The 27,555-nt window shown below is 35.6% G+C and overlaps 1 protein-coding gene across 1 annotated transcript; it reads right to left on the reverse strand.

Annotated features, from left to right (window-relative positions):
• Positions 1-26,940, reverse strand: LOC148949703 (uncharacterized). Its single transcript, XM_089093679.1, has 3 exons — positions 26,697-26,940; positions 15,278-15,427; positions 1-4,081 (listed from the first exon to the last, which is right to left on the reverse strand). The coding sequence occupies exons 1-3, from the start codon at positions 26,887-26,889 to the stop codon at positions 2,409-2,411; spliced, it is 2,016 nt and encodes a 671-aa protein (XP_088949805.1). The 5' UTR covers positions 26,890-26,940; the 3' UTR covers positions 1-2,408.
• Between the last annotated feature and the right edge of the window lie 615 nt (positions 26,941-27,555).

Genomic DNA, 27,555 nt, shown 5'->3' on the forward strand with positions numbered 1-27,555 from the left:
ATGAAATTTTGTATACAACTATCTAAGTGACATTTAACCCTAAACTGGTTGGTTTTATTGTTTAGAAGCTACAAGGGGTTTTGTCTGATAGACTCCAGCCGACAAAAAGTGCGACTTTTTTTTACAATAAATAACAGTTGGAATAGGGATAAATCCTACGGAAAGGCAGTATGATCTTCTAAATTACCTACGTTATTTTACATTTTGACACTCGTTAATACTTGGAAGAATTTAGCTTTTTTTGGGTTTCTAATGGTTGTTTGAACCTTTGAATAAAAAAAAATAAATGTGTCCAATGTGACATGAAGGTCCAAGGTGAAGCTTGAAGCGTTTCGATAAGCTTAGTTTATTCATTTACGTTTGCTCGTGCATGCTATGGTAACACGTTACATGATAGAAATTCTAAAAATTCTTGATTATTTTATATTTGTTTGGGCAAATGCAGAATTCCAAAATCGAGAGTTGAAGCATCAAATAGTGACCTATTCTTAGCTTTAAAGGTCATGCTCGAGGAAAAAAGTCAGATAGATAGATATATAGATTTTATTTCATAAAAATATAAACAACACAATTAAATAAATCTAACAGGGAGCGAAGCTCTAAAGGAAGGCTAAAAATTATTACAATGATTTGAACTACACCAAAAATAAAGATAAAGAAGATAAACCATTTAGAAGGTCAAGGTCCTCATCATAACCCATCAGATGATTCAGAAGCGTGTATGTCACACAAATCCTATGATTGCTGACTGTCTAAAACGTCATTTTTTTTATCTTTTCGATAAGAATACCGTCCTCAATCCACCCGACATCAATAAAATTCGTACTTTTATTGGCCTACTGTACCTAGCAAATGTCCAAGCCTAGGAACGAGGATTGTAAATACCTTTTAGCTTCTGATAGTAAAGGGAGGGACACCTTTCTGGCTACTAATCTGTCAAAGATTAGAGCGGTTCTTGTTCGTCTTTTTATCTCTCGGAAAAAATTAGGGCATTCAACCTGTTTTGAGACGCTGAAGAGGAAGAAGAGGGGGTTTTCACCTCTCTTCTGTCAAACAATGAAGGAGAAATCTGATATTTTGTGTTCGGCTTCCGAGACCAAATCATTTCGGTGTCATAATTACTGAGAAAATCGAGTCAGTATCATCATCAATACATTTATTGCATCTGTTGAACAAATAACATAAAGCCAGAAATAGTTAAATTTTACAATCTTACTAAAGTATTATTGACTCGTTTGATCAAAAACGCTCAAACTCCAGCACCAGTTGAAGGACAAGGTTAACAGATGGCAGTTTGGCAAGCAAGGCTAAACATAGGAGGAGTTAATGCTAGAGTTATTCTACAATCTTGCTCTATCCAAGAGGAAAAAATCTCAAGGAGAAAAATATTCATTGATCTCGCAGGGGTTGTTTTAGAATCCCATTTTAAGATTTGTGCTGTTCTGTTGTATCTACCTCATGAAATATAGAAATTGATTTAAAAGTTTGCTAAAACGTCATGAAAAAGTGCCTAATGGAATGTAGATTCTGGGTCCAGATCAAAGGGAAGCCGTTGCCATATCAGTTCTAGACCAAAAGACAGGAAGTCAAAGTTAACATGCACACAATGTAACAAGTCTATATTTGTGAAAGATGCCAGTCCTGTATTTCCTTTATGTGGTTAGATGTTATTTTAAATAGTTTTGCTATTCTTTTTAATACATGGGTCAAACAAGGCTAACTGAAAAATATTCCCTATTTTTACTTTTATTTTTCTAAATCACTTTTGGGATTTATTGAGACATCACCAAGCCAGCTAGGTGATATTTTTTGTTAATTTTTTTTTTCCATGTTTTTTTTTTTCTTTCCAACCAACCAGTTAAAGGTTAAAGAAAAATTCAATAAAAATCACCTAACTCTTAGTTTAAAGTTCATGAATAAGCTCAGCCTGATTCAAATCAAGTGCTTCAAAAGTAAAACTGGAATTTTATATCTTGAAATGAACAAATTACTTAAGATTTTGGAAAGCATTTTAATAACAAATATGAAAAAGGCGTTTTTGTAAAATTCTTCGGAGCAAAATCAAGGAAAGTTCCTAAATCAACTTTTACATTTGAAGGTCACAAACAGATTCGTCAAATGTTCAACATTATATAAATATATCTAATAAACATAAGCATATATAAAAACAAAATGCCCTTTGGCTAACACAACTAAATAACAAAATGTCCAAGAAAATGTTTAAGGAAAACCTCGTGTAGATTTCAACATTAATTTTTTTTTTTTTATTGTCAACTTTTCCTATTATCCGCTGCAACGAAACTTACACGCTAAACGCTTTATTGTATAAGCTGTTTCAGATGATTTTTCACCATTGGTAATCTTCATAAGGTGCCCTAACACATTCTTTCAATTGAAGCTCTATTTAATTAAGAACATTGAAATGGCATTTCACCAGAGTGAGTTCTTAGGTGTCTCTTTAAATCTGAAGTCGCAAAAAAATTCTTTTTGCATATTTGGCAGTGAAACGGTTTTTCCTCATTGTGGACTCTTCTTTGATGTCCATTCAAACTTGACTTTCCAGCAAATGGTTTGCTGCAAATTAAGCATACGTAAGGCTTCTCTTTACTATGGACTCTTAAGTGTATACTCAAATATGACCTTTGTGCGAAACCTTTGGAGCACATTTTGCATTTGTAAGGTTTTTCTCCATTGTGAACACGTAAGTGATTGTTAAGCGATTCCTTTCTTAAAAACTTCCAGCCGCATATTTGACATCCGTATGCTTTCTCGTTAATATGAATTATTTCGTCTTTTCTCAAATACGAATCAACACCAAAGTTTTCGCTACGAATCTCAGGTTTGTAATCTTCTTCATTATCATGCAGTCTTAAGTGTTTATTTAAACCTGAATAGTGAGGATATACTGCATTGCATATTTTACACTCGTATGGCCTTTTCCCATCGTGAACACGTTGGTGCTTGTTCAAGCTTGACTTGTCAATAAACTTTTTAGCGCAAATTGGACATGTATAAGGTTTCTCTTTACTATGAAATCTCAAGTGTGTGTACAAATTTGCTCTTTGACTGAAACATTTATTGCATAATTTGCATTGATATGGCTTATCTCCATTATGAATACGTGCGTGACAGATGAGTTCACACTTCCGAACAAACTTTTTGTGGCATATTTCACATTGGTATGATTTCTCGTTGCTATGACATATTTTATGTTTTTTCAAATACGATTCAAGAGAAAATTTCTTGCTACATATCTCACATTGGTAAGATTTTTCATTTTTATGCAATTTAGAGTGACTGAGTAAACTTGAAAGGTGAGAGAAAACTTTATTGCATATGTTACATTTGTATGGTTTTTTCCCATCGTGAACACGTTGGTGATTATTCAGGACTGACTTGTGTAAAAACTTCTTAGTGCATAACTGACACTCGTATGGTTTTTCACCAGTATGTATTCTTTTGTGGATTTTCAAATCTTCTTCTTCTCCGAAAATACTCTTTACTGATTGAGATTGAGGCACATGAAACGAAACATGGCCAGCTGAGAGTAAGTGTTGTTTTATGTCACCAATTCCGTCACATAAACATATCGGACACTTTCGTTTCTCTCCCAATTGGTGCTCAATAAAATGTACAACAAAAACCAAATAATTGCTAAACACAGCAGGACGTCTTTCACATTCAAATGGTGACAATTCCTCGCACCTAGTCCTCTTGTGAAGATCCAGAAGAAAAAACGAATTTTCTATCTTTCCACACAGTGAGCATTTCCAGATGGCAGCAACTGCTTCTTCTATAGTCTTGTTTGGTAGCCTATATAAGATGACAGTTGGATTCAAATCTAGCAAATTTTGGCATCCCGCTTTAGAAGAACATTTCATTGAAGCTGTTATTTTTGATCCAATATATTTACAGTTTCTGAACTGAGGCCAGGAAGAGGAATTACTTTCTCTTCGTTCAAGAGGTTGACAAACATAGCCATTTCCTGATTCTAGACATGAATTATATTCGACCATCATATTTTGCATTCCGTGTTCTCTTGAGATCTTGTCATTGCAAACCAGAGCAGCAACCATGAGATCTAAAACAAAGAATAAATAAAAATTTACAATTTCCCAGACCGCTACAGTTCGAGTTATTTGCCTATCCTTTTCATTAGAGCAGAATTCCTGATTATAAACAATTCAATATATAAACAGTTTGTGCAAGTGTCCACTTTACAAAATCAAAAATTAGAATTTGTTTTTACATAAAATGGTATTCTAATCGAACAGATTGTTGACTTCCTTGTTACGGTGATTTAAACAATTCGAGTGTTAAATTCTGTCTCAAATCCTTTGGTATCGAATTTCAAACCTAGGTACAAGAGACTTCAACCTATAAATAAGACCTAGCAGCATAAAGGGAACAATCAACAACTGATCATCATTTTTATACATTCCAGAGAAACTTGATTTTAATTCTGATCTCCATTGGTGCATTTTTTATCTTTAGAAATAATGTAGGGAATCAAAAAATTTAGAGACATAAAACAAGCAAGATAGCACACAAAGGTTAGGTTTTGATACGGTCGAATCGAATTCTACTCCCAGAGTCAGCCATCATATTCTACTGATTAACAGTGTCTTATTAAGCTACTCAACAACAGCTCTATTTGTTTTAAACATTGACCTTAAAGCCATTTGACAGCACCATAAGAGCAACCAAATAAGAGGAAAAAAAATACACGAGTCAAAGAAATTCAGTGGGAATATTAATAGTTTCTCCTTTTTTCGTACACATTCTGGTCTTCCATAGAGGGAGAAGATTACAGCTTTGACCCCCCCCCCACACCCAGTTCAACTCAAAAGCCAATCAACGCCAACAGACGTAAATGTTTTCCAAAACCAAACAGGGATTTCAGTAGCTTAACAATATGGGTGCAATAGGATATTCTCTAATCTTTTGCAAATTTTTCAAAAACACTCACTAAGTCGAGTCTCAAAGGATAAAAAAAAAGCTGAGATTTGGAGATAATCACCTGAATTATAATGACTGCGATTCCAGTGAATAACCAAAAATAATATGTATAGGCTATTAAAAACAGAAATTTCATGACGATAAATAAAAGTTCAAATAGGGATAAAATCCTTTTAATAGAAAATGATGATGATAATAGTGATAGAAATTCACAAAAATACCAGATATTTCTGTCAGATATGCAGTGACCGTCATCAGTGGTAAAACTGTTATCTTAGAAACTTCATTAAAGATTTAGTTATAGTGGGAAAATATTTCATTTTATTGAAATTATACTCGCAGAACGATTTAAAATCCAGAGTAGCAGGTTAGATTCTCAGTGCCAATTCTCCCGCTCCAATCTTAAATGCCTCGTATTTATAACGGTTGGTCTGAAAACTTTCCCACTTCAACGTAAAGATGGCAGTCTTGTCAATAACAGTCAGAGAATGTAGTTATACAATCTTTTCACGGGTACTCACCAAAGATTCAGCCATTTCGGAAACGCAGTTATTATTTGACAGTCGTTTGAGTGAGTCAATGTGAGTATTTTTAAAAAAAATGGATAAAATTGAGCATTAGGCTGTCATAAAATCTTTGTTTTTGAAATGTATTACGCCTACAAATACAAAAGATGGGTTGTACTCTGTGTACAGGAACTCGCACTTTCATTTATGACAGTAAAATGGTGGGCAACTGAATTTTAACTTGATTTAAGAGCTCCAGAGATGATGAATGTCTGGGACGTCAAATGGTGCAAGATGATCACTAAATTTAAGTGAGAGGGATAGCAGAGGCTATGAAAACGTCCAAAGAAAGTATTTGTCACATTTTAAATCAAGTTTTAGACAAAAGAAAGCTGACCACGTGTTGGATGCCATGTTGTTTAATGTTAGACCAAAAACACATTCGAATGAACGTTTCCAACGCTGTGTTGTCGCATTTTGGGCACATAAAATTAGAGTTTTAGACATAATAAAGCTACCCGCGCATTGGATGCTACGTTATTTGACGTTAGACCAAAAATATTTTCGAATGAGCATTTCCAACGCACTGTTGGCGTAGTTTAGGCACAATAAATCAACGTTTTGGCGCCGATTAATCATAGTAGATAAGAATTGGATACACCATTATACCCCTGAAACAAAAATACAGTAAAAAAAACAACAACGGGAGAGCCAGCTCCAAAAAAAGTAAAAACTTTTTGTCGGGCGGGACAGTTATAGCGACTTCGTTTTGTGGATATCCATGGAGTTCATCATAATTATCTCCAAACAGACAAAATCCTTACAAGGAGGATACCGGAACAAAAACCACTTGAGAAACTGAATGTAGAAACTGCAGGAAAACAGCCACATTTACAGAAAAAGAAAAGCCTCTTCCACCAAGACAACACGCCATCTCACACCTTAACGATTACTAAGGCAGAAATCCACGATATCCGGTTTGAACTGCTTGTCCATCCACTTGACTTCTGAACCTAGTCCCAAGTTATTTCTTTCTTTTCCCTAAGCTAAAAAAAAATTGCACTCAAAGAATAGAGATTTTCGTCAGAAGAGTTACCATTGTGAACAAATATCTTCTTGAAAAGAACATCGAGTACTATTTTAACGGTTTAAAGAGACAAGAGCACGCTGGGAGAACTCTGTTGAGTTACAAAAAAAACTATGTAGAAAAATAAAAATAAAATAAAAATACCTTGTATCTTTGTTAGGTCGGACACCAGATGCTGCACTTCTAGTTCATTCAATGCCCTTACATTAGAAAACTCAAGTCGAACTTATGATGATGCTCTTAAAGTTAAAAGAGGAGGTTAAAGACATATCGCCAAGTAAGTTAGTTGACAATTCCAGACTTGAGCCACTTTCAAACAGAATACTAGAATTGGAAAAGGCTGAACGGCAAAAAACATTATTGCATGGAATTTAAAGTGTTTGTCAATAGCTGAGAGTTATGATAAAATTAATAAACTATTGCTGAAATTACGTGTTCGATGTGATTTTCATATCACGGAACAAAATGATAAATTTACCAAGTTCAGACTTAAAAATACAAATGAACAAATGACAAATATATGGTTTTGCAAGCGAATAAAAAAAATTAGAGACCATGATTTCAGAAAAGAAATTAAGATTGAGAATTGCCATATTTTCTCAAAGGTTTACTTAACAGATGATGTCAACACATCAGTCTGGGAAATTAGATCATCTTTTATAAAGAAGAAAGATTAACTCAAACAGAAAGGCTCACAAGCCATGGATCCCACCAGAAGTTCCCCCTCTGCTGTGCTACATCGATGAACTTGGTTTCAAAAAGAAATGAGAGTGGTTCCAGTTGTGACCGGCTGACTATTAGGAATATGGATTCTGTAGTTTAGTCGGGAAGTAACTTTTGATTTTGTTTTTCTTATTTTGTTTGAGTTTACGAGTGTAACTATCTAGCCTTCGTATGCTGAGAAGGGGAAAAAATTCCTCTTTTTATCAATATCTAGGTGTTATTTTTTATATTATGGCTAACAGCTGAGTGTTATGTTGTTTTCCATGAGAAAAAGCTCATTAAGTGTGATTTTCAATGTTTTTAGTTTCTGGTGGGGGAAGACTGGGAGGCTATCTTTTCGCGTGTCCCTAAATTATGATGATAGATGGTGATTTGAATGTAATTTCGTTATCAGGGCTACAGGGAAGAGAAAAAAGTCTGTCTTATGTGGTTCGGTTCTTTAAGATAATGTACATCACGAGACTAAGGATATATAACATTCTTTTTATATTCCACCAAATCAATATTCATGTTTTGATGAAATCGCTCAAAATAATTCTTGTTCTAGGAAGATATCGTTCTGGAACTGTCGGGGATGGGTGAGCGAACGAGGTGTGATTGAGAAGTTTTTATTTGATTCGGGCCCTGATATTTTAGGCCTTCGTGAGACTTTCCTAGATGAAGTTTCTGCAAATAAAATTGATGTAAAAGATTACCATTTTTTAATAGAAATAGAACCCAGCACAAACAGGGTGGCTTAGCTGTTTTAATTAAAAATTATATTCCTGCACGAATCAAAGTTGATTTTTTACATTTTAATATTGAAATGAATTTTGAATGTTGTGTAGTTGAATGTTTTTTGCCTAATAATGAAAAACCCTTAATTGTAGTGATATACTGTCCCCCTTCTTCTAGTAAGGAAAATTTCATAAGTAGATTGGAAAATATGCCAGTTTACCTTTCAAGTCGGCATATTCCATTCATGGTCCTTGGAGACTTTAACATAGACCTAATGAGATGTTTAGCTTCAGACCATCATGGGATTGATAATTATGCATTACAGTTTTTAGACTGTTCTCTTTCTTGTAATTTATATCCGGCTTGTTTTGTCCCGTCACGTGTAGCCGACTCATCTACTTCGCTTATTGACAATATTCTCTCGCCTTACACATGTGAGGCTACGTCTGTGATTATGGATGAATCATCAGATCATTGTACGATTATGTCGGATTATAAGATTCAAAAGACTTTGATTAGCAAGATCATTACAAGAAAGAAAAATCTTTCACTTAAAAATATAGATAATTTAAAAGTAGCCCTTGGTAACGTAGATTGGAGTGAAGTTTTAGAAGAGAGACATCCTAATAGTTCATTAGATATTTTTTTATAGAATATTAAATGAACGATTAGACTATCATTGTCCTTATGGAAAAATACATCGTAAAAAAATTTTTCACGAAAACCATGGATTAATGAGTCACTCCGAGATCAGTTAATGAAAAAAATTTTCTATATAAGATAAGAATGAAATATCCATCACCTGATAATATCATACGATTTAAAAATTATAAAAAATCTGTTGGCGACAACTCTTAGAACGAGTGAGAAAAGGTATTTTGAAAATTCTTTTAGGAATGAGGATTCACCCAAAAAACATGGGATCTAATTAAACAAAAGATTGGAAACAAATTGGAATAATTTTTACCCAGGATTATTAATAGATAAAAATGGTCTTGAATCAAAGCGAAATGAAGCCATTGCAGAATCTTTCAGTGCTCATTTTGCTAGTATTGGTTCTGATGTTACTTGTGGTCTTGGCTCAACTTCAGCTCATTCATATAATGAATACCTTCTTCAATCAGAGGATACAAGTATGTTTTTGACTCCAGTTAGTCTTGATGAATTCTCAAAAAATTTAATAGACTAATATAGAGGTAAATCATTAAGCTTGGATGGAGTTTCAACTAATCTTTTGAAACACCTTGAATCTGTAATTCATATACTTCTTGTTTATATTTTTAATTTGGGTTTATCTTCTGGGGTATTCCCTACTAAATGAAAAATTGCCCGAGTTATCCCACGGTATAAAAAAGGTGATAAAACTAATGTTGATAATTACCACCCTATTGCAATACTTTCTCCTTTGTCAAATATTTTGGAAAAGTTATGTCCCAAAAGAATTGTGTATTATTTGGATAAAAAAAAATCTTTTAATCTAAAGCCAGTCTAGGTTTAGATCAGGTTATTCTACTGAACAAGTAGTTGCAGCCCTTATGCTTAAAACTAATGATTCACTGAATCATGGTAATTATGGATCATGCATTTTCTACGATATAAAAAACTCATTTGATACTCTAAATCATTCCATTTTGTTTGAAAAACTGAATAGCTCTGGAATTCGTGGAAATGCATTGGATTTAATTAAGTCATATCTACGAAGACGGGGATTCCAAGTAGACCTAAAAGGCCATCTGTCTCAGCCTAACTATGGATGCTATTGGAGCGCCCCAGGGGTCTATACTTGGACCTTTACTATTTTTTATATATATAAATGATCTCCCTAATTGTCTATCCTATAAGGATAGCCTAGCAGTTATGTTTGCAGACGATACAGTGGTATCTGTTGAAGCTAAAACCCCTTCGTTATTGATCGAGAATATGGCGTCTGAAATGAATTCAGTTATCAAGTGGTTTTCTTCTAATCGTCTAGTTCTAAATTTCTAAGACAGAATTTATGGTTTTTGGAAGATCTAAGCAAGGAGTTGCTAAAGTTGGATTTGATAAGTTAGTTGTTTCTGGGAGTAGGATTAGAAGGGTTAAGACTTATAGATATTTGGGAATTATTCTTGATGAGTTTTTATCTTTCCGTAGTCATCTGACCATCTCCGTATAAAATTAGCCCAAAATTTAGGATGTGTACATCGATTAAAGTATGTTTTTCCTTTTTCAATTATCAAAATTCTTTATCATTCGTTAATAGGATCATACCTAAGATATTGTCCCATTATTTACCTAAATACATTTGCTAATCATTTTAAACCCCTCCAGACATGGCAAAATAAAGCCTTAAGAATCCTTGGTACTTTCTTTCATCGTCCTGCACGACTTCAAAATCTTTTTGAAACAACAACTTTATTTTTATTTCTGCATATATTAGACCTTAATTAACTTAGGGATTTGCAATTATCGCTCTGCCATTATGATATTCAGTCTCCGGCAAGTTATTTTTATGAATCACAAATTCTTGTAACCTCTCCCTATTCGCTCAATCGCTTCTTCGTCGGCTTGTTTTCGACCGTATAGAATCCCTTTGGTTAAATGTGAAAGAGATAAATTTTTAATAAGCTACCAAATCCCTTCTATAGCAAATAGGCTAAAATTAAATAGTAAATTTAAAAATATTAATAGCCGATCACATTTAAAGACTAAATTAGTAGAATATATTATTAACCTTTGATGACGGGGTGATTCTTCTTGATAATTTGTTTCTTAGTATTATTTTTAGATTTTGCCGTGCTGGAGTAGCCTCCTTTGTCCTTCTCCTTAAATATGTTATGAGTTTTTTTTTTGTTTATCTTCTTTATCTTTTTTTTTTTTTTGCGTACTAGAACTAATTATAATAATTGTTATCCTTCCTTTTGAGCTTAGCTCCCTGTTGGCTCTATTTAATTATTTGTGTTGTATCTATTTGTATGAAATAAAATCTATCTATCTATCTATCTATTTATCTAGTGAAACAGGTTCATTCAGGAATCATTTAAGAAATGCTCTTAATTGTAACATATAGGGAGATTTGATACCTTAAATCATTTTGAGAGCCTCAGTGTCGACTGACCGTCTCAAAGACAAAGTCCATTAGCGAATTCTCCCAGGGGACTAGTCACTATTGAAAGTCTATGGTTTGACTATGAAATTTGATTGAAAAGAGGATCAAATTTTACGTGACCTGTGTTGGCATGGTTTCCAATCAAAGCGAGCAGCACCACAAGGAACTTCCAAAGCTTCTAAATTGATCCAATGGTATTTTCTTTGTACTGATTTTTGGGGTTTTCTAAGCAGATATGCTAGAATATTTTTAGGGACTGCCCTTTCCTAAAGTTCAAAAAAGAAAGAAGGTAAACGGGTTTTCCTAAGATTTCTGAGAAAGTAAGCGTCGGCTCTAAGCTTTCTGTTGTTTATTCGGATCTCTTATCCAAGCTCTATAAGTTATGATAAGACTACCCAATAAATTATATATAGCTTGTATATATAAATAAATTTATATATATAAATTTATAAATTATAATATATAATTTATATATATATTAATTATATATTAATTATGTTAATATATATTAATTATATATATTAATTATATATTAATTATATATTAATTATGGTATATATATAAATTATATATACCCGATCAATTATATATAGCTTGGCCAAACCTTCTAAAAAAGTTTCAAATGGACAAGATAGGATGATCCTTTAAGGTATCGAATTCCCTTAATAAAGTGATTCAATTAAACTAAATCAACTACTTTTTGCCTCATAATACAGGACATATAATCAAGCAAAGTTAGGGGAGTGTCCATTTGGTCACAGTTGGCACGTTGCACTGCTCTTTAACCATGAAAAAACTGAACAAGGGACGCCTGACAACCCTTTGTTCCCAAAGTATTAGTCAGTAACAGGTCAAAATTTCAAAACAGAAGTCTAACACAAATCGGTAAAAAGATAAAAGACCTAAAATATGCACCAAGGAACAGACCCTCAACGAAGCTCTGAGGACTGGTACACAATTGTGCAAGGACTCATAAGGAGGAGAGCTAATGAAATAATATTTCTCCGTATTAAGCGAAGCAAGGACTTGTATACAGCCTTTACATTTACATGAATCATATCTCACAGATTTCTTAACTGTGGGTCTAAATCAGAACTTTTTTGGGGCTTTAGACCCCAACCCCCTTCCCCAGAAATCTACTGACATCCACTCCAATAGTAGGTCGGCTAGTATTTAATACTCTATAGTAATTAGTTTTGATGGATAGATCTCTATCATAACAGGTAATATTTACGATTGAATAGAGGCAATGGGATGAATCTGCCACTGTGCGTCATTATTGCTTCTGAAGCTGGGGCCTATTTTTGCGCCAACCAAGGCATTTCAGTCATGTCAAACCAATATTTTCGCAAGTATTTTTCTTAGTTAACGATCTGTTTTGGAGAGACCAAGAACCTGATTTTAGTTTCGGTCAAAAAAGCAGCTCGGGAAATCAAAAAAACGGATCGTTTAACAGTCCCTAGTCTCAGACTTCTTACCTTTTCCACCACCAATATTTAGAAAAAATGAAGGTTCAATCCTCTTGCTTAAAACAGAATCAAACAAGTATTTCTAATAGTTATGCCTGGAAGCAAAAAATAAGCCCAAAATACCTCATGTCACTCTCCCCCTATTCACCAATTTTATGACACAAAGGTAGGCATGTTACATCTCGTTTAGACCCCAATCATGTAGTAGCTTTCCATCTATGATTGCAGGCAAAATTTGCAGCAATGACCTCTCCACAGCCCACACTCGATTTTTGGAGGAAATGTGTGAAGTTTTCACCCTATTTAGACTTAAATGCTGCAAATATTTTTCTTAGTCTGGTTGCAAGTCTTACTCCTTATCTGCCTCATAACACATTACAAAAAATGGTACTTACATGAAATACCCCCTACCTAATATTCTTTACATACGTTTCTCTGACGTTCAATCCTAATGAAAACCAAAGTCAGATAAAAATATAGTACTTTAGGAAAACATTGGGCTATATATTTGCACATTAGGGGGGGGGGAGGTAAATAATAGTGGGTCTGTTTCTCTGGCGCTGTATGCTATTGTAATATCAAAAATATTATGAAAATATAATACTTTATTAACCAAATTATGGAAATTACAGAGGAACTTTCCGCCCACCCCCACCCCTAATGTGCAAATATACAGCTCAGACTTGTTTACCAAAAAAAAACATCAACAAACAACCGATAGTGCTTAGGTTCTACTTAGCTGAAGAATATGTAGAGGGTATTTCATACAAGTACCCAAAAAATAACAAAATATACAAAAAAAAGAAGAAAAAAACTGTAACATTATCTTCGGTAACATTATGTTACCAGTCGCGATATTGACCTAACTGATTACAAAAAATGCAATAACTTATAAACCAAACTCGTCCGGGAAGCAATGAAAAATTATTATTATTCAAAAATCTCACTGCAAAAGGAACTTGCAAAAAATTTGGTTCACAATAAATGATATTATTTAAAAAAAAAAGGAATACAAGACATATACCTATTAACCTTAAGGACATCAGTGGCAGATTAATTGACACAAATTCAGTACCGGATGCTTTTAATAATTACTTCACTAATATTCCAAATACTAACTTCTGTCCCCCCCCCCCAGTCAATACGCCCTAGCAAGAATTCCAGATCCATGTTTTTCTCTCCAACTGATAGTAAAGAGGTGCTTCAAACTATTGAATCTCTTTCCAATATTAGTACACCTGACTTTTTTGGCATAAGTAAAAGGGCATCTTAGGATCATATCTTCTTTTGTTTGTGGAGCCATTGTGCACACAGAAAACCTGTCTAGGACCAATGGATCCTTCCCAGATATAGTTTAAACCAGCAATTGTTATCCCGATTCATAAGAAGGATGATCCGTCTGAGATAAGTAATTATCGTTCAATCTCACTTCTCCCAGTTATTTCTAAAATACTCGAGAGAATTATCTTCTGACGTCTTTCTCCCTTTTTATTGAGATTCATTCTTCAGATTCGTTGATTTCTCCTCATCAATATGGCTTCCGTTCTAAATTTTCAACTGCTCATGCACTAATCGACGCCACACAGTTTATTCGTTCCCAACTTGACCTTAAAAATACCGTATTGGGCTTATTTCTGGATTTTTCTAAGGCCTTTGACATGGTTGATCACGGTGTTTTATTAACTAAACTCAACAGCAGTGGGATTCGTGGAGTTCCTTTTTAATAATTCGGCTTTTATCTCTCTAGTAGAGTGCAGAATTTGAGTCTGGGTGGGGTGACTTCTCATCCCCTACCTGTCTGGAGGGGCGTTCCGCAGGGCTCTATTCTTGGTCCAACACTTTTTCTCCTTTACATTAATGATTTGATCACGGCCCTTGGTCTATCAGTGCACCCAGTACTTTTTGCTGACGATTTCATCACTTTTTCATCATCAGCCCTAATTGAACATCCGTCGTCACCTCTACTCGAATCCTTCTGAATAGAAAACAGGAGTGGTGTCTCGTTAACTGAGTGACCATTAATAACAAAAAAAGTCAGGTTGTATTATTTTGACCCCCTTACAAAAAAAAATTAAGCTCAGCAAGCACTTGGCCTCAAATATCCCACCAATCTCCTCCCGCAGGTCGAAGTTGCCAAGTTTCTTGGTGTTCATATTGACTCCTCCCTATCATTTGCAACACATGTTTCCTACATCAGAGCCATAATCTTGCGACAGGTATATATAATTAATCATGTGAATTATTTTCTTTCTCTCGATATCCTTGTCACCCATTATTACTCTTCTATTTACCAATACATCTCATACCGGCGGATCGCAGATTTTGGGCAGATTAAAATCTGCCCAAAACCATGCTGTCAAAGCAATTTTTCGGCTTCCCCGACTATATCCCACCCAGGACTTGTACTCCAATTTTGGTATTATCGCTTTTGAACAAGTCATCAAAAAATTAAATCTATCCCTTGCATACTCTCCCCTAAAGTAACTATGTAAGTAAATATCTAGTTTGAACTAAGGTAAGAATTCTATGTCTTTGGTAATCACCAAACAAAACATTAATGGAAAAAAAGTATGCTTTTTTGATGCTTGGTAATTATTCATGCTTCCTTGTCAGTTTCCTCTAAAAATACATTGAATGCTACAGGCAACGCTGTGGCATTACCTATTATAATTTTTAAACACACCTTTATACAAGTCTTAATACACACTTAACATGTTTCTATAAATACCTTTGCTACTGCCAGGACTTGTCTCTAATAGAGTAAAAGCAAGCTCCGTCTTAAGTTGTACAATTCTAGAAGAAAGAGTCTCCGCAGAAGTGTTATCATGATTCAGCAATACAATCGAGTTTACTTCTTCAGGAAGCTTATTTTTTATCTCTGCAAAAAAAAAATATGATTCCAATAAAATTTTGGAAAAATCATTGAAAAAATAGAGTATATAGGAGAGATATAACACCTATACTAAGAAGGGACTTTCAACTAGTTTTTATTACTCTATTAATTAAAAAAACTTTTTCCACAAAATAAGTTTTTCAAAGAAAAGTAAAGAACTCCATTCAACAAAAAATGAGCAAAAATAAAATCAAATAATCTACCAAGCGCACTTGCACTTTACTGAAAAAATATAAATGTTTTTACTTTTATGACTTTAATAAATCAAATAATATCAACATTTTGAGTACTAAATATCAGTATATGTATATTAAACTGACAATACACATTCATTTGTATTTTTTCAGTAGAGTGCAAATTTTGTTCTGGCCTTGGGAAGGCATAGGGGTTTTGCGCCCAATTTATGTTGATTTCTGCTCATTTTGAGTTTGACTCGGTTATTTATTGTAATTTCTGTTCGTTTTGGGTTTAATTTATTTATCGATGCTGATTTGTGGTAGTTTCACGCTTGGTAGATTATTTTATTTTATTTTTGCTCATTCTTGGTTAAATGGAGTTCTTTACTTTTCTTTGAAAAACTTATTTTGTGGAAAAAGTTTTTTAATTAATTTCTGTTCGTTTTATATTGACATAGTCTTTTCAGCGAAAAAGAAAATAATACTTTAAATCTTTTCGTTTTTGCTATTTGTATGCTGGAGAAAATTTTTCAGCAATTTTTAACAACATGCACCCTTATAAAAATATGGACACAAATAGTAGTGTTTAATTTAGTTTCATACATCCTCTAGTTGACCTGAAATGGAAAACTTGACACCATTAGCAAAAAAATCTGTTTACTTTTTTTGATAGCTTGGATACACTTACGCTATTTTGATTTGGTTAAATATCAAGAGCAGAAGTAGGCCAAAAAGTTTGAACATTATCCCCTCAGTGGTTCTTGGGATATTGCTGAGATGCCTTATCGGGAATTAGCATTATCACAGTGCATTTTGATTTAATCTTAAGGCAACATTTAGTTTTTAAACATAATGGACAAATGGGAGGGTGGGCGTGGGAGGGTGGGACTGGAAGGGAGGTTAGTTGCCTGTCAATTACTTTTGACTATTAAAAAGGGCATCAGCCCTTTCTATTTTCAATCTAATGAGCCCTTTTCGAAGTTCCCACGACATATCCTTCGATACGAACTGCCCTGGTCTAAACAACAACAACAACAAAAAATAATACATTATGCCCACATCGATCTTTACTATAAAAATGTAAAGCCTTCCAATCACATTCGACTATTAAAAAGGGCACTAAGCCTTTCGATTTCCAATCGAATGAGCCCTTTTGGAAACAGCAGCATTTTCTATAAGCACTTTATATCCCCTAGGACAAACATTTAAACCCGTATCCTAAGGGGTGTTAGGACGGTTGTTATCCTGTAAAACTAATTTTTCAGAACTCTAAACTTCTTTAAGCAACTTGACTATTTATAAATTTTCATTTTATGTATTTGGGTAAATGGTGGGCTTAAGTGGGGCGGTAGTCGCTCTCCAATCACTTCCAACGTTTAAAAACGGCCCTAGCCCTTTCAATTTCCAAGTAAAAGAGCCCTTTTGAGGTTTCTACGATCAAACTTTCAAGACTAATCTTATAGGCCCCCAGGGCATAACTTACACCCTGGCCTGAAGAACTGGGGGGGGGTGTCAATCTCAACGACCTAATCTTAAGAACTTTCTACTCCGTTGAACAAAATGGCCATCTGAAAATTTTGATTGGATGTGTTTGGAACAATGGTGGGCGTGAGAGAGGGGATAGTTACCCTTCAATCACTTTTGACTATTACAAAGGGAGCTAGCCCTCCCAGTGGCAAACTTAATGAGTCCCTTTTAAGGTTTTATGACAACTCTATGAATAAAAACCTTACAAGCCCCCAGGGCATAGTTTGCAATTTTGGTCCTTGGGACTCTGGGGGGTTTGTCGTTATAGACTGCATATTTCCTGAGCTTTCTGCAACTTTTAAAACATTATCTGCATCTAAGTTACGATTTAATATGTTTGGGGACATGGTGGACGTGAGAGGGGGGTTAATTGCTCTCCACTCACTTTCGATAATTAAAAAGGAGAATTTCAAATTCCAATCAAATGAGCCCTTTTGAAAATTTATATAACAACTTTCTAGATAAACTTTATATGCCCTCAGGGCAAAACTTAAAACCCTTGCACTGAGGGCTCTGAGGGGGTTATCATCCTAAAAGACCTAATTTCCAGAACTTTAAACTACGTTGAACAAAATGGATACCTCAAAATTTTGATTGGATGTGTTTGGGACAATGGTGGGCGTGTGAGGGGCGTTAGTCGCTCTCCAATCACTTTCAACTATTAAAAAAGGCACTAGCCCTTTAAATTTCCAATTGAATTAGCCCTTTTGAAGTTTCTACGCTTTCAATAAAAACCTTATATGCCCTCAGGGCATAACTTACGGCCCTTGCCCTGAGGGCTGTGGGGGGGAGGGGTTGTCATCCTTAAAGACCTAATTTCCAAAACTTTCAACTGCGTTGAATAAAATGGCTATCTAAAGTATTGATTGGGTGTTTTTGGGGAAAAGATGGGCGGTACAGGGGGGTTAGATGCCCTCAAATCACTTTTGACTATTAAAAAGCGCACTAGCCCTTTGAATTTCCAATCGAATGAGCCCTTGTCAAGTTTTTACGACAAAGATTTTATTACCTTATATGCCCCCAGGGAATGACTTATAACACTTGCCCTGAAGACTGTGGGGGGAGTGTCCTCCTCAAAGGTATAATTTCCTGAACTTTGAACTGCGTGGAAAAAAATTACTATCTCAAAATCTTTTTTGGATGTTTTTGGGGAAATGGTGGGTGTGGAAGGGGTGTTAGTTGCTTTCCAATCACTTTCGACTATTAAAAAGCAAACTAGCCATTTCAATTTCCAATGGAATGAGCCCTTTTTGAAGCTTCAGCGCGTTATATAAGAACCTTATATGCCCCCTGGGCATAATTTACAACCCTTGTCGTGAGGGCTGTGGGGGGGGGGAGGGTTGTCATCCTCAAAGACCTAATTTCTAGAACTTAAAACTACGTTGAATAAACTGGCTATCTCAAAGTTTTGATTAGATGTGTTTGGGAAAAAGGTGGGGGCGAGAGGCGGGTTAGTTGCCCTCTAATCACTTTCGACTATTAAAAAGGGCTCTAGCCCTTTGAATTTCCAATCGAAAGAGCCTTTTTTGAAGTTTCTACGACAACGCCTTCTATGAAAAAAACCTTATATGCCCCCAGGGCATAATTTAAAACCCTTGCCGTAGAGGCTGTGGGGGACTATCCTCAAAAACATAATTTCTATCTGGAAATCAACTACGCTAAACAAAATGGCTATCTCAAAATTTTGATTGGGTGTGTTTTGGGAAATGGTGTGCGTAGAAGGGGTGTTAGTCGCCTTCCAATCTTTTTCGACTATTAAAAAGGGCACAAGCTACTCCAATTTCCAATTGAATGAGCCCTTCGAAGTTTCTACGGCAAATTCGTCGATACGAAGTGCCCTGCTCTAAAGGAAAAAATTAATAAATAATACATTGTGCCAACATCGTTCTTATATGCCCCCAGGGCATAAATTAAGACCATTGCCCAGTGGGTTGTAGGGGAGTGTCCTCCTCTATACTTAGTCCCCGTTTCTTGTCTTGTTCTCGAGTGTCCTCGTTATTTACTTAGGCAGCGCGATCACGCTGCTAATTATTTTTACAACAACTTTCTATATAAACCTTATATGCCCCCCCAGGGCATAACTTACAACCCTTGCACTGAGGACTCTGAGGGGGTTATCATCCTAAAAGACCTAATTTCCAAAACGTTCAACTACGTTGAACAGAATGGATATCTCAAAATTTTGATTGCATATGTTTGGAGGAATGATGGGCGTGGGGGGGGGGGGCTAGTTGCCCTCCAATCACTTTCGACTATTAAAAAGGGCACTAGCCCTTTGAACTTCCAATCAAATGAGCCGGTTTTGAAGTTTTTACGACAACGCCTTCGATAAAAACTGTATATGCCCCCTGGGCATAACTTAAAACCCTTTCCCTAAGGGTTGTGGGGGAGTGTCCTCCTCAAAAACATATTTTCTATTTGGAAATCAACTACACTAAACAAAATGGCTATCTCAAAATTTTGATTGGATGTGTTTGGGGGAATGATGGGCGTAGGGGGAGGGGCTAGGTGTCCATAATCCCTTTCGACTATTAAAAAGGGCACTAGCCCTTTGAATTTCCAATCGAATGAGCCCATTTTGAAGTTTCTACGACAACGCCTTCTATAAAAACATTATATGCCCCCAGGGCATAACTTAAAACCCTTGCCCAGAGGGTTGTAAGGGAGTGTCCTCCTCAAAAACATATTTTCTATTTGAAATCAACTACGCTGAACAAAATGGCTATCTCAAAATTTTGATTGGATGTGTTTGGGGGAATGATGAGCGTGGGGAGGGAGGGGGCTAGGTGCCCTCCAGTCACTTTTGACTATTAAAAAGGGCACTAGCCCTTTGAATTTCCAATCGAATGAGCCAGTTTTTAAGTTTCTACGACAACGCCTTCTATAAAAACCTTATATGCCCCCAGGGCATAACTTAAAACCCATGCCCTGGGGGTTGTGGGGGAGTGTCCTCCTCAAAAACATATTTTCTGTTTGCAAATCAACTACGATGAACACAATGGCTATCTTAAAATTTTGATTGGATGTGTTTGGGGGAATGATGGGCGTGAGAGGGGGGGGGGCTAGTTGCCCTCCAATCAATTTTGACTATTAAAAAGGGCACTAAAGCTCTTGATTCCCAATCGAATGAGCCCCTTTTGAAGTTTCTACGACGACCCCTTCCATACGAAGTGCCCTGCTCCAAAGGAAAAAAATTATAAATGATACATTTTGCCAACATCGTTCTTATATGCCCTCAGGGCATAACTGAAAACCCTTGCCCTGAGGGTTGTGGGGGAGTGTCCTCCTCAAAAACATATGTCCTATCTTAAAAACAACGATGGTCAACACCCTTGCGGAATTAAAATTTTGTTTGAATGGGTTGGCAGGAACGATGGGTGTGGGGGGGCCATCATCTTTCAAGTTATTTTTGACCAACAAAAAGAGTCGTATCCATCTCCATTCTCAATCAACTTAGTTCATTCCAACCTTTTTACGACAACTCGTTCGAAACGAAGTGCCCCGGTATGGAGAAAAAAAAACACACATTGTGCCCACGTCGTTCTTTACTTAGGCAGCGCTATTGCGCTGCCTATGATCAAGGAGGCACACTTGTGCCTCTATAAAGAGGCGACCCACCACAATGTTAAGCGATTTCAGGTCCTAGAGGTCGCAAAGAGACGGCGGTAATCGCATTTTGTAGCCCAAGCTCAAACTAAGAAACTTGCAAAATTTCATCCTCCTCCGAGTTTATCTTCATGGGGTAAACTGGGCCGGAAGTTTCGACCCTCCCACCACAGCCCCCCTTTAACGTTGTCCGATTGAGCTGACATTTAGGGGTTAAGCTTTTCTAGGGCCCAGGAGCTTATCCTAGAAATTTCAGATCAATCAGATCCCTCCTTCCCTATTTTCAAAAAACCAAATATATCCACTTAAAATTCATTTCTTTTTTTTTTCTTATCCACGCCTACGGGCCACAGTTGTCAACGGATCCGGGTGAATAAGGACTCATTCAAAGCAGAATTCGACCTTTTAGGGCCTTTTGATATTTTCATACTGAAAAAATTATCCCCCGAATTTACATTTACGAAAAACCTCGTTTTCCTATAATAGCCCATGTTAATTTTTCCCACCACAACCCCCCTTTAACGTTGTCTGATAGGGCAGAAATTTAGAGGATAAGCTTTCCTGGGGTCTGGGAGCTTATCCTCGAAATTTCAACTCAATTTGATCACTCCTTCCCTGTTTTCCAAAAACCAAATATCAAGTTTTGCTTGCGTCAAAAATAGATTCCCCTTACTAAAAAACAATTACAGTTGTGTCTGTTTAGTGCAGCAGTCAAGACTCCTGACTGTCAGGCGGAAAACCCGGGTTCGATTCACCGCCAGAGAAAATTTTTTATATACTGAATTTGAATTTTAAAAAAGAAACTCAGTTTCTTTTTTAAATTATTTATTGTTTAAAAAAAAGAGTTGTGAGAAAGTCAAACTTTAGCGTAAAGAGCGAGGCATTGAGGAGGGCAGAGTCCCTTTCATATACGGAATAATTTCTGTTCGTTCTAAGATTTAACGTTGCTTCTTACTTTCAGTTTAAAAAACATTTTTTGTTTATTTAAAGGCTGCGAAAGCGGGGGTTTGGGGGGCAGCAGCCTCCCAACAGTGCTTCCGAATCCCTGTACGTTTTAAGGTTCGACCTTGTAACTCAGCCTCTTTAACTCTTTAGAAAACGTAGTTTTTTTCAAATAATAAAAGTAAACAACAAACGGACAAGTCCGCCCAATTGTCAATTGTACAATGAAATGCAGACAAAATAATGATAAGTTATTTTCACAAATGCTGCTTTTTTTAGACTTCAGGCGATACGATACCTCAAGCAATCACTCTATTTCGTCTATATCAGTTAATCTATCTAATCAGTTAATCAATTACTGTTGAAAAGGACCAAAAAGGAAATAGTTATTTAGAAGAAAAAGTATTACGACGCCACCGCTTACTGTTGAAAAGGATCAACAAAGGAAATAGTTATTTATAAGAAAAAGTATTACGACGCCACCACTTACTGTTGAAAAGGATCAACGAAGGAAATACTTATTTCTAAGAAAAAGTATTAGGACGCCACCACTTACTGTTGAAAAGGATCAACAAAGGAAATAGTTATTTATAAGAAAAATTATTACGACGCCACCGCTTACTGTTGAAAAGGATCAACAAAGGAAATAGTTATCTATAAGAAAAAGTATTACGACGCCACCACTTACTGTTGAAAACGATCAACAAAGGAAATAGTAATTTATAAGAAAAAGTATTACGACGCCACCGCTTACTGTTGAAAAGGATCAACGAAGGAAATAGTTATTTCTAATAAAAAGTATTAGGACGCCACCACTTACTGTTGAAAACGATCAACAAAGGAAATAGTAATTTATAAGAAAAATTATTACGACGCCACCTCTTACTGTTGAAAAGGATCAACAAAGGAAATAGTTATCTATAAGAAAAAGTATTACGACGCCACCACTTACTGTTGAAAACGATCAACAAAGGAAATAGTTATTTATAAGAAAAAATATTACGACGCCAGCACTTACTGTTGAAAAGGATCAATAAAGGAAATAGCTATTTATAAGAAAGTGTTACGACGCCACCGCTTACTGTTGAAAAGGATCAACAAGGGAAATTGTTATTTATAAGAAAAAGGATTACGACGCCACCGCTTACTGTTGAAAAGGATCAAAAAGGAAAAAGTTATTTATAAGAAACAGTATTACGACGCCACCGCTTACTATTGAAAAGGATCAGCAAAGGAAATAGTTATTTATAAGAAAAAGTATTACGACGCCACCACTTATTGTTGAAAGGGAATAACAAAGGTAATAGATATTCGAAAATTTTTAGTTTTAGTCACGGCTATCAATTCGAAATTCAAGACTCGCACGGTTTTGAAGAATCACAGAAAAAAATTGCGAGATCTTTACAGGTAAATTAACTATAAAAACAGAAATGTCGATCTAATAAAAATCAATCAGGCAATTGGGGCTGAATCTCCTTAATTTAAGACACAAATGTTGCTGTAATTTAAGCCAATGTTGCGCAAATTGACGCCCAATTCGCTGAATTTATAAGACAGAATTACGCCAGCTATCAATCGACAAACAATAAAGATAAAAATTACTTTTACACACTACCGGTTCATCAACAGTTATCAAGGCAGTTGCGCACGCTAGGGGGGGGGGGTACCTTCAGCTCCCCTTATGTATGAAATACTTTCAGATCGTTTGAGTTCTAATGTTGTTCTTTTCTTTCATTCATAAAGCGTGTTGTTTTATATTGTTGTTTTTTATATTTAATTTCTGATCGTTTTTCGAACCATGCCCAGACCTATCAAAGGTATGATGGGGATAAAAGTTCTCACGTCCTCATAACCCCCTCCCCCGTGGATTGCAGCCAAATAATATATATTAATATTTGAAATTAATTGGTACCGTCATATATTTGTAGCATAAATATTTGCATGAAGATCAACACAATTTCTCTGACAGATAATTTCTTTCGTAAAAAGCGGAAAAAGTGATGGAATGAATTTTGAAATAAAGCTGATATTCATAAATTCATAAATGAAAGAACATATTTGCGAAAAGGTTTCCCTTTTTTCACAAATTAAGCAAATTTTCTCCGGCCCATAACTTTTGTTAGTTGACTAATCTATAAAAATTTTTAGTTTGTCATAAATTGTAAGGAATGGATAAGAAATCCGAATAATCGACAGAAAATTAAAAGCCCCCCCCCCCCCTATCTCAGAAAAAAAACACAACTCTTCTCGTTTTGTGCCAGAGATAGCCATATTTAGTTTTAATGAAACTTGTCTCAATCGAAAGTGTAAATTTTATTTTTTTTTTCGATCAAATACAGCAGAATCTTGCTTTTAAGTTCAGGAAAGGGCAGTCCCTAAAAATTTTCTAGCATACCTGCTAGGACAAAGCCAGAAATCCGCTAAAAACATGGCATTTGACCAATTTTGCAGGTTCGAGAGTTTCCTGTGGTCCAGGCCACTGTCTTTTCACTGTCTCAAAAAATTTCACTGTCTTTTCAAAAAAAATTTCATAGTAAAATCACAAATGTTGCACATCTTTCAATGATAACTAATTCCCTGAGAAAATTCGCTAATGGACTCTTTATCTTTGAGACGGCCAGTCGACTTTGAGGCTTGCATGGTATCAAATCCTCTTATTAGAGATTAAAAATTTCGAAATAAATACACCCCTTTTCTTGGGAACGAGCTCTTGTGACTTGCAAAACCGTTGTCGAACTCAGAACACCATGAATGATCAATCTTATTTACAAGACCTGTTTGACGAAATAACACTGTGCAACGGATCCACCTTGAGTCCCAATTCTTCTCTGTAGTGCGTAATAATCACATGGTAAAGCAAAATGCTGAAACCCACTTAATATGACAATATGACTCATTATACCACATTTACCAACCTTTTAGAAAAACTGTTTTTACTTCTAGAATTTAACTCCATTTGATGAAAGTCGGGTTCGACTTTAAAATTTAAAGTACATGCAGAGATAAACCCCAGAAGAACATCACTATCATTCATCATAGTAGTTGATCTTGCGGCTTCAGGAAGCTCATCTTCAATCTCTGACGGAAAAAAAAAACAGAAGTACCGGGAATTAAAGCGGGAATTAATTATGGGCTTCTGTTTTTTTCCTGTCAAAAAAGGGTAATTCGAAATGCTGTTTTTGTAGAAGAAGGCTTTCAATTCATTTATAATATTCAGTCAGAGCACACCACAAACGGAAAGTTGGATATTACGGCAAAAAACCAAGGCCATAATCTTTGTTTGAGATGCTATAAAGATCAATTTAACAATTTCTTTCGTGAAATTATTAATTTCGTTCACTTTCACGAGGGGATCTTTAATTGACGAACAACCATTATAGTAAATCGTGTTATTTGCCGAGTCTCTTTGATTTAAAAAGCTAAATTCAAGGAGTTTTAGGATGTTAAAGTGCCGAGGACATGAAAATATCCCCCCCCCCTGGCTCCATATTAGGTCTACCTGCAAATTCTGATTTTCTTTGAGTTTTCTCATGTTTGTTAAAAATTTAATGGAATTACAATGTAGAGTTTCATCATTGTTGCAACGCTGAACCGTGAAAAAAATAGGTAGAAACTAATTCAGTAAACTTGACAATGCCTTTCCTTAGTGAAGCTCAAACATAAACAATATGTTGCTTCTTACTGAATGATATGTTAATAAAAAGGTATTTCCTGTTTACGCAAATTGGCTGGTGTTTCGTGTTTGATGTTTCGGCAAGTACCTTCCTGACACCCAAAGCTCGTCATGTCTAGGAGATATGACACGTGAAGCAAAAAATATAGAATGCTTTATATAAAACAAATAAAGTAATATAGGCGACATTTTTGGAATCAGGGGCGACGCTATAGCGTTGCCTATAATAAAGGCCCTAGGGCTTCTATGTTTTATTATTAATTGATTCGTTTGAAAAAAATTGAGCTTAACTTAATTTTTTATCGTTTTCAAGTCATGTCAGAAATCCCCCCCCCCCCCTATATGGAATATTTTTTCAAGAAATAATCCCCTCACTCCTACTGAAAAGAATTTGCCGCGAAAGATTTCCCGTGACGAAAATTCCCCAATAAAGTATTTCTCCCACAGTAAAACCCCCAGAGAATTCTAACCCCACAAAAATTTCCTCTGGAAAATTCCCCAGAACATCTCCTATGTAGGTTGAAGTCGCCAAAGAGAAAATAACACCAATAAAAAAATTTCGTATATGAATTCTGGCAAACTCCCGCGTGTAAAATTTTTCCTGGAAAGTTCACCCTCGGAACCCCTCCCCCTCCCCCGCCGATGGAAAATTATCCTCTTAGAAAATCCCCCAGCCCCCCACCAATGGAAAATTATCCTCTTAGAAAATCCCCCAGCCCCCCCCCCCCCCGCAAAAAAATGCCGGTATAATCACCATTAGTAAACACAATATGTCATAGCTTACAGCCATTTTCTCGAGGAATGTGGGTGGCATGTCATCACCAAAGGTATAGTTATTGCACCATTTAACAAAATGACTATCAAAACTTACATCAGACAACTTCGAGGGTAAAAGGACGAGGGAAGGGGGCTAATTAACATCTAATCTTTTTGATCACTTAAAAAGGGACTAAACTCTTAAATCCCGTTCAGATAGGCTCTCTCCCGATATTCTAGGACCATTGGTTCAATATGACTACTGCACCGGGGAAGAACAAAAAAAAGAGAAAAAAACAAACAAGTTCATCCGTGATCTTTCTTCAGACAAAAAAAAATCTATATTTTTGCAGACTGCCTGCCATCCGATTACGGAGACTGGGTGCAATCCAATTACGTTTGAATCGTAAAAAAAGGGCCTTTGAAAATTCTGTGATCACCCCTTCCAATCGAAGTGTGTCTAGGGAAAAAATACATTGAATACTACAGGCAACGCTATGGCGTTGCCTCTTATACTTTTTACACACACCTTTATACAAGTCTTAATACACATCAAACATGTTTCTACAAATACCTTTGCTACTGCCAGGACTTGTCTCTAATTGAGTAAAAGCAGGGTCCGCCTTAAGTTGTTCAATTCTAGAAGAAAGAGTCTCCACAGAAGCATTATCATGATTCAGCAATACAGTCGAGTTTACTTCTTCAGAAAGCTTATTCTTAATCTCTGAAAAAATAAATTGAATCCAATTGAATTTTGTAAAAATCATTGAAAAAACCGAAGAGTATATAGGAGAGATTTAACACCTATACTAAGAAGCAACTTTCAACTAGTTTTTATTACTCTATTAGAGTAAACCACAAACGGATAAGTCCACCCTAATGTCAATTGTATAATGAAATGTAGACAAAATAATTATCAGTTATTTTCACTAATGCTGCTTTTTCCATACTTCGGGCGATACGATATCTTCAACAATCACTATATTTCGTCCTTTATAAAATTTTTTAGTTTGCCATAGGTTGTGGAGCATGGATAAGAAATACGAATAATCGACAGGAAATTAAAAGCCAAGACCTATTTACCCTGTAATCTCAGAAAAAACAATTAACTGTAAAAAAAATAAACAATTAGACACATTTAATTTTAATGAAACTTATCTCAATCGAAAGTATAAATTTTATTTTTTTCAATCAAACGGAGCAGAAACTTGCTTTTAAAGTTCAGAAAAGGGCAGTCCCTAAAAATGTTCTAGCATACTTTCTAGAAAAAAGCCAGAAATCCAATAAAAAACATGTCATTTGGCCAATTTGGCAGGTTCGAGAGTTTCCTGTGATGCAGACCACTGTCTTTTCACTATAACACAAAATTTGACTGTCTTTTCAATCAAAATTTCATAGTCAAATCACAAATGTTGAACATATTTCAATGATAA

The sequence above is a fragment of the Artemia sp. Qi Xiang Cuo genome, chromosome 8 (assembly GCF_049724085.1).
Source record: "Artemia sp. Qi Xiang Cuo chromosome 8, ASM4972408v1, whole genome shotgun sequence".
NCBI lineage: Eukaryota > Metazoa > Arthropoda > Branchiopoda > Anostraca > Artemiidae > Artemia > Artemia sp. Qi Xiang Cuo.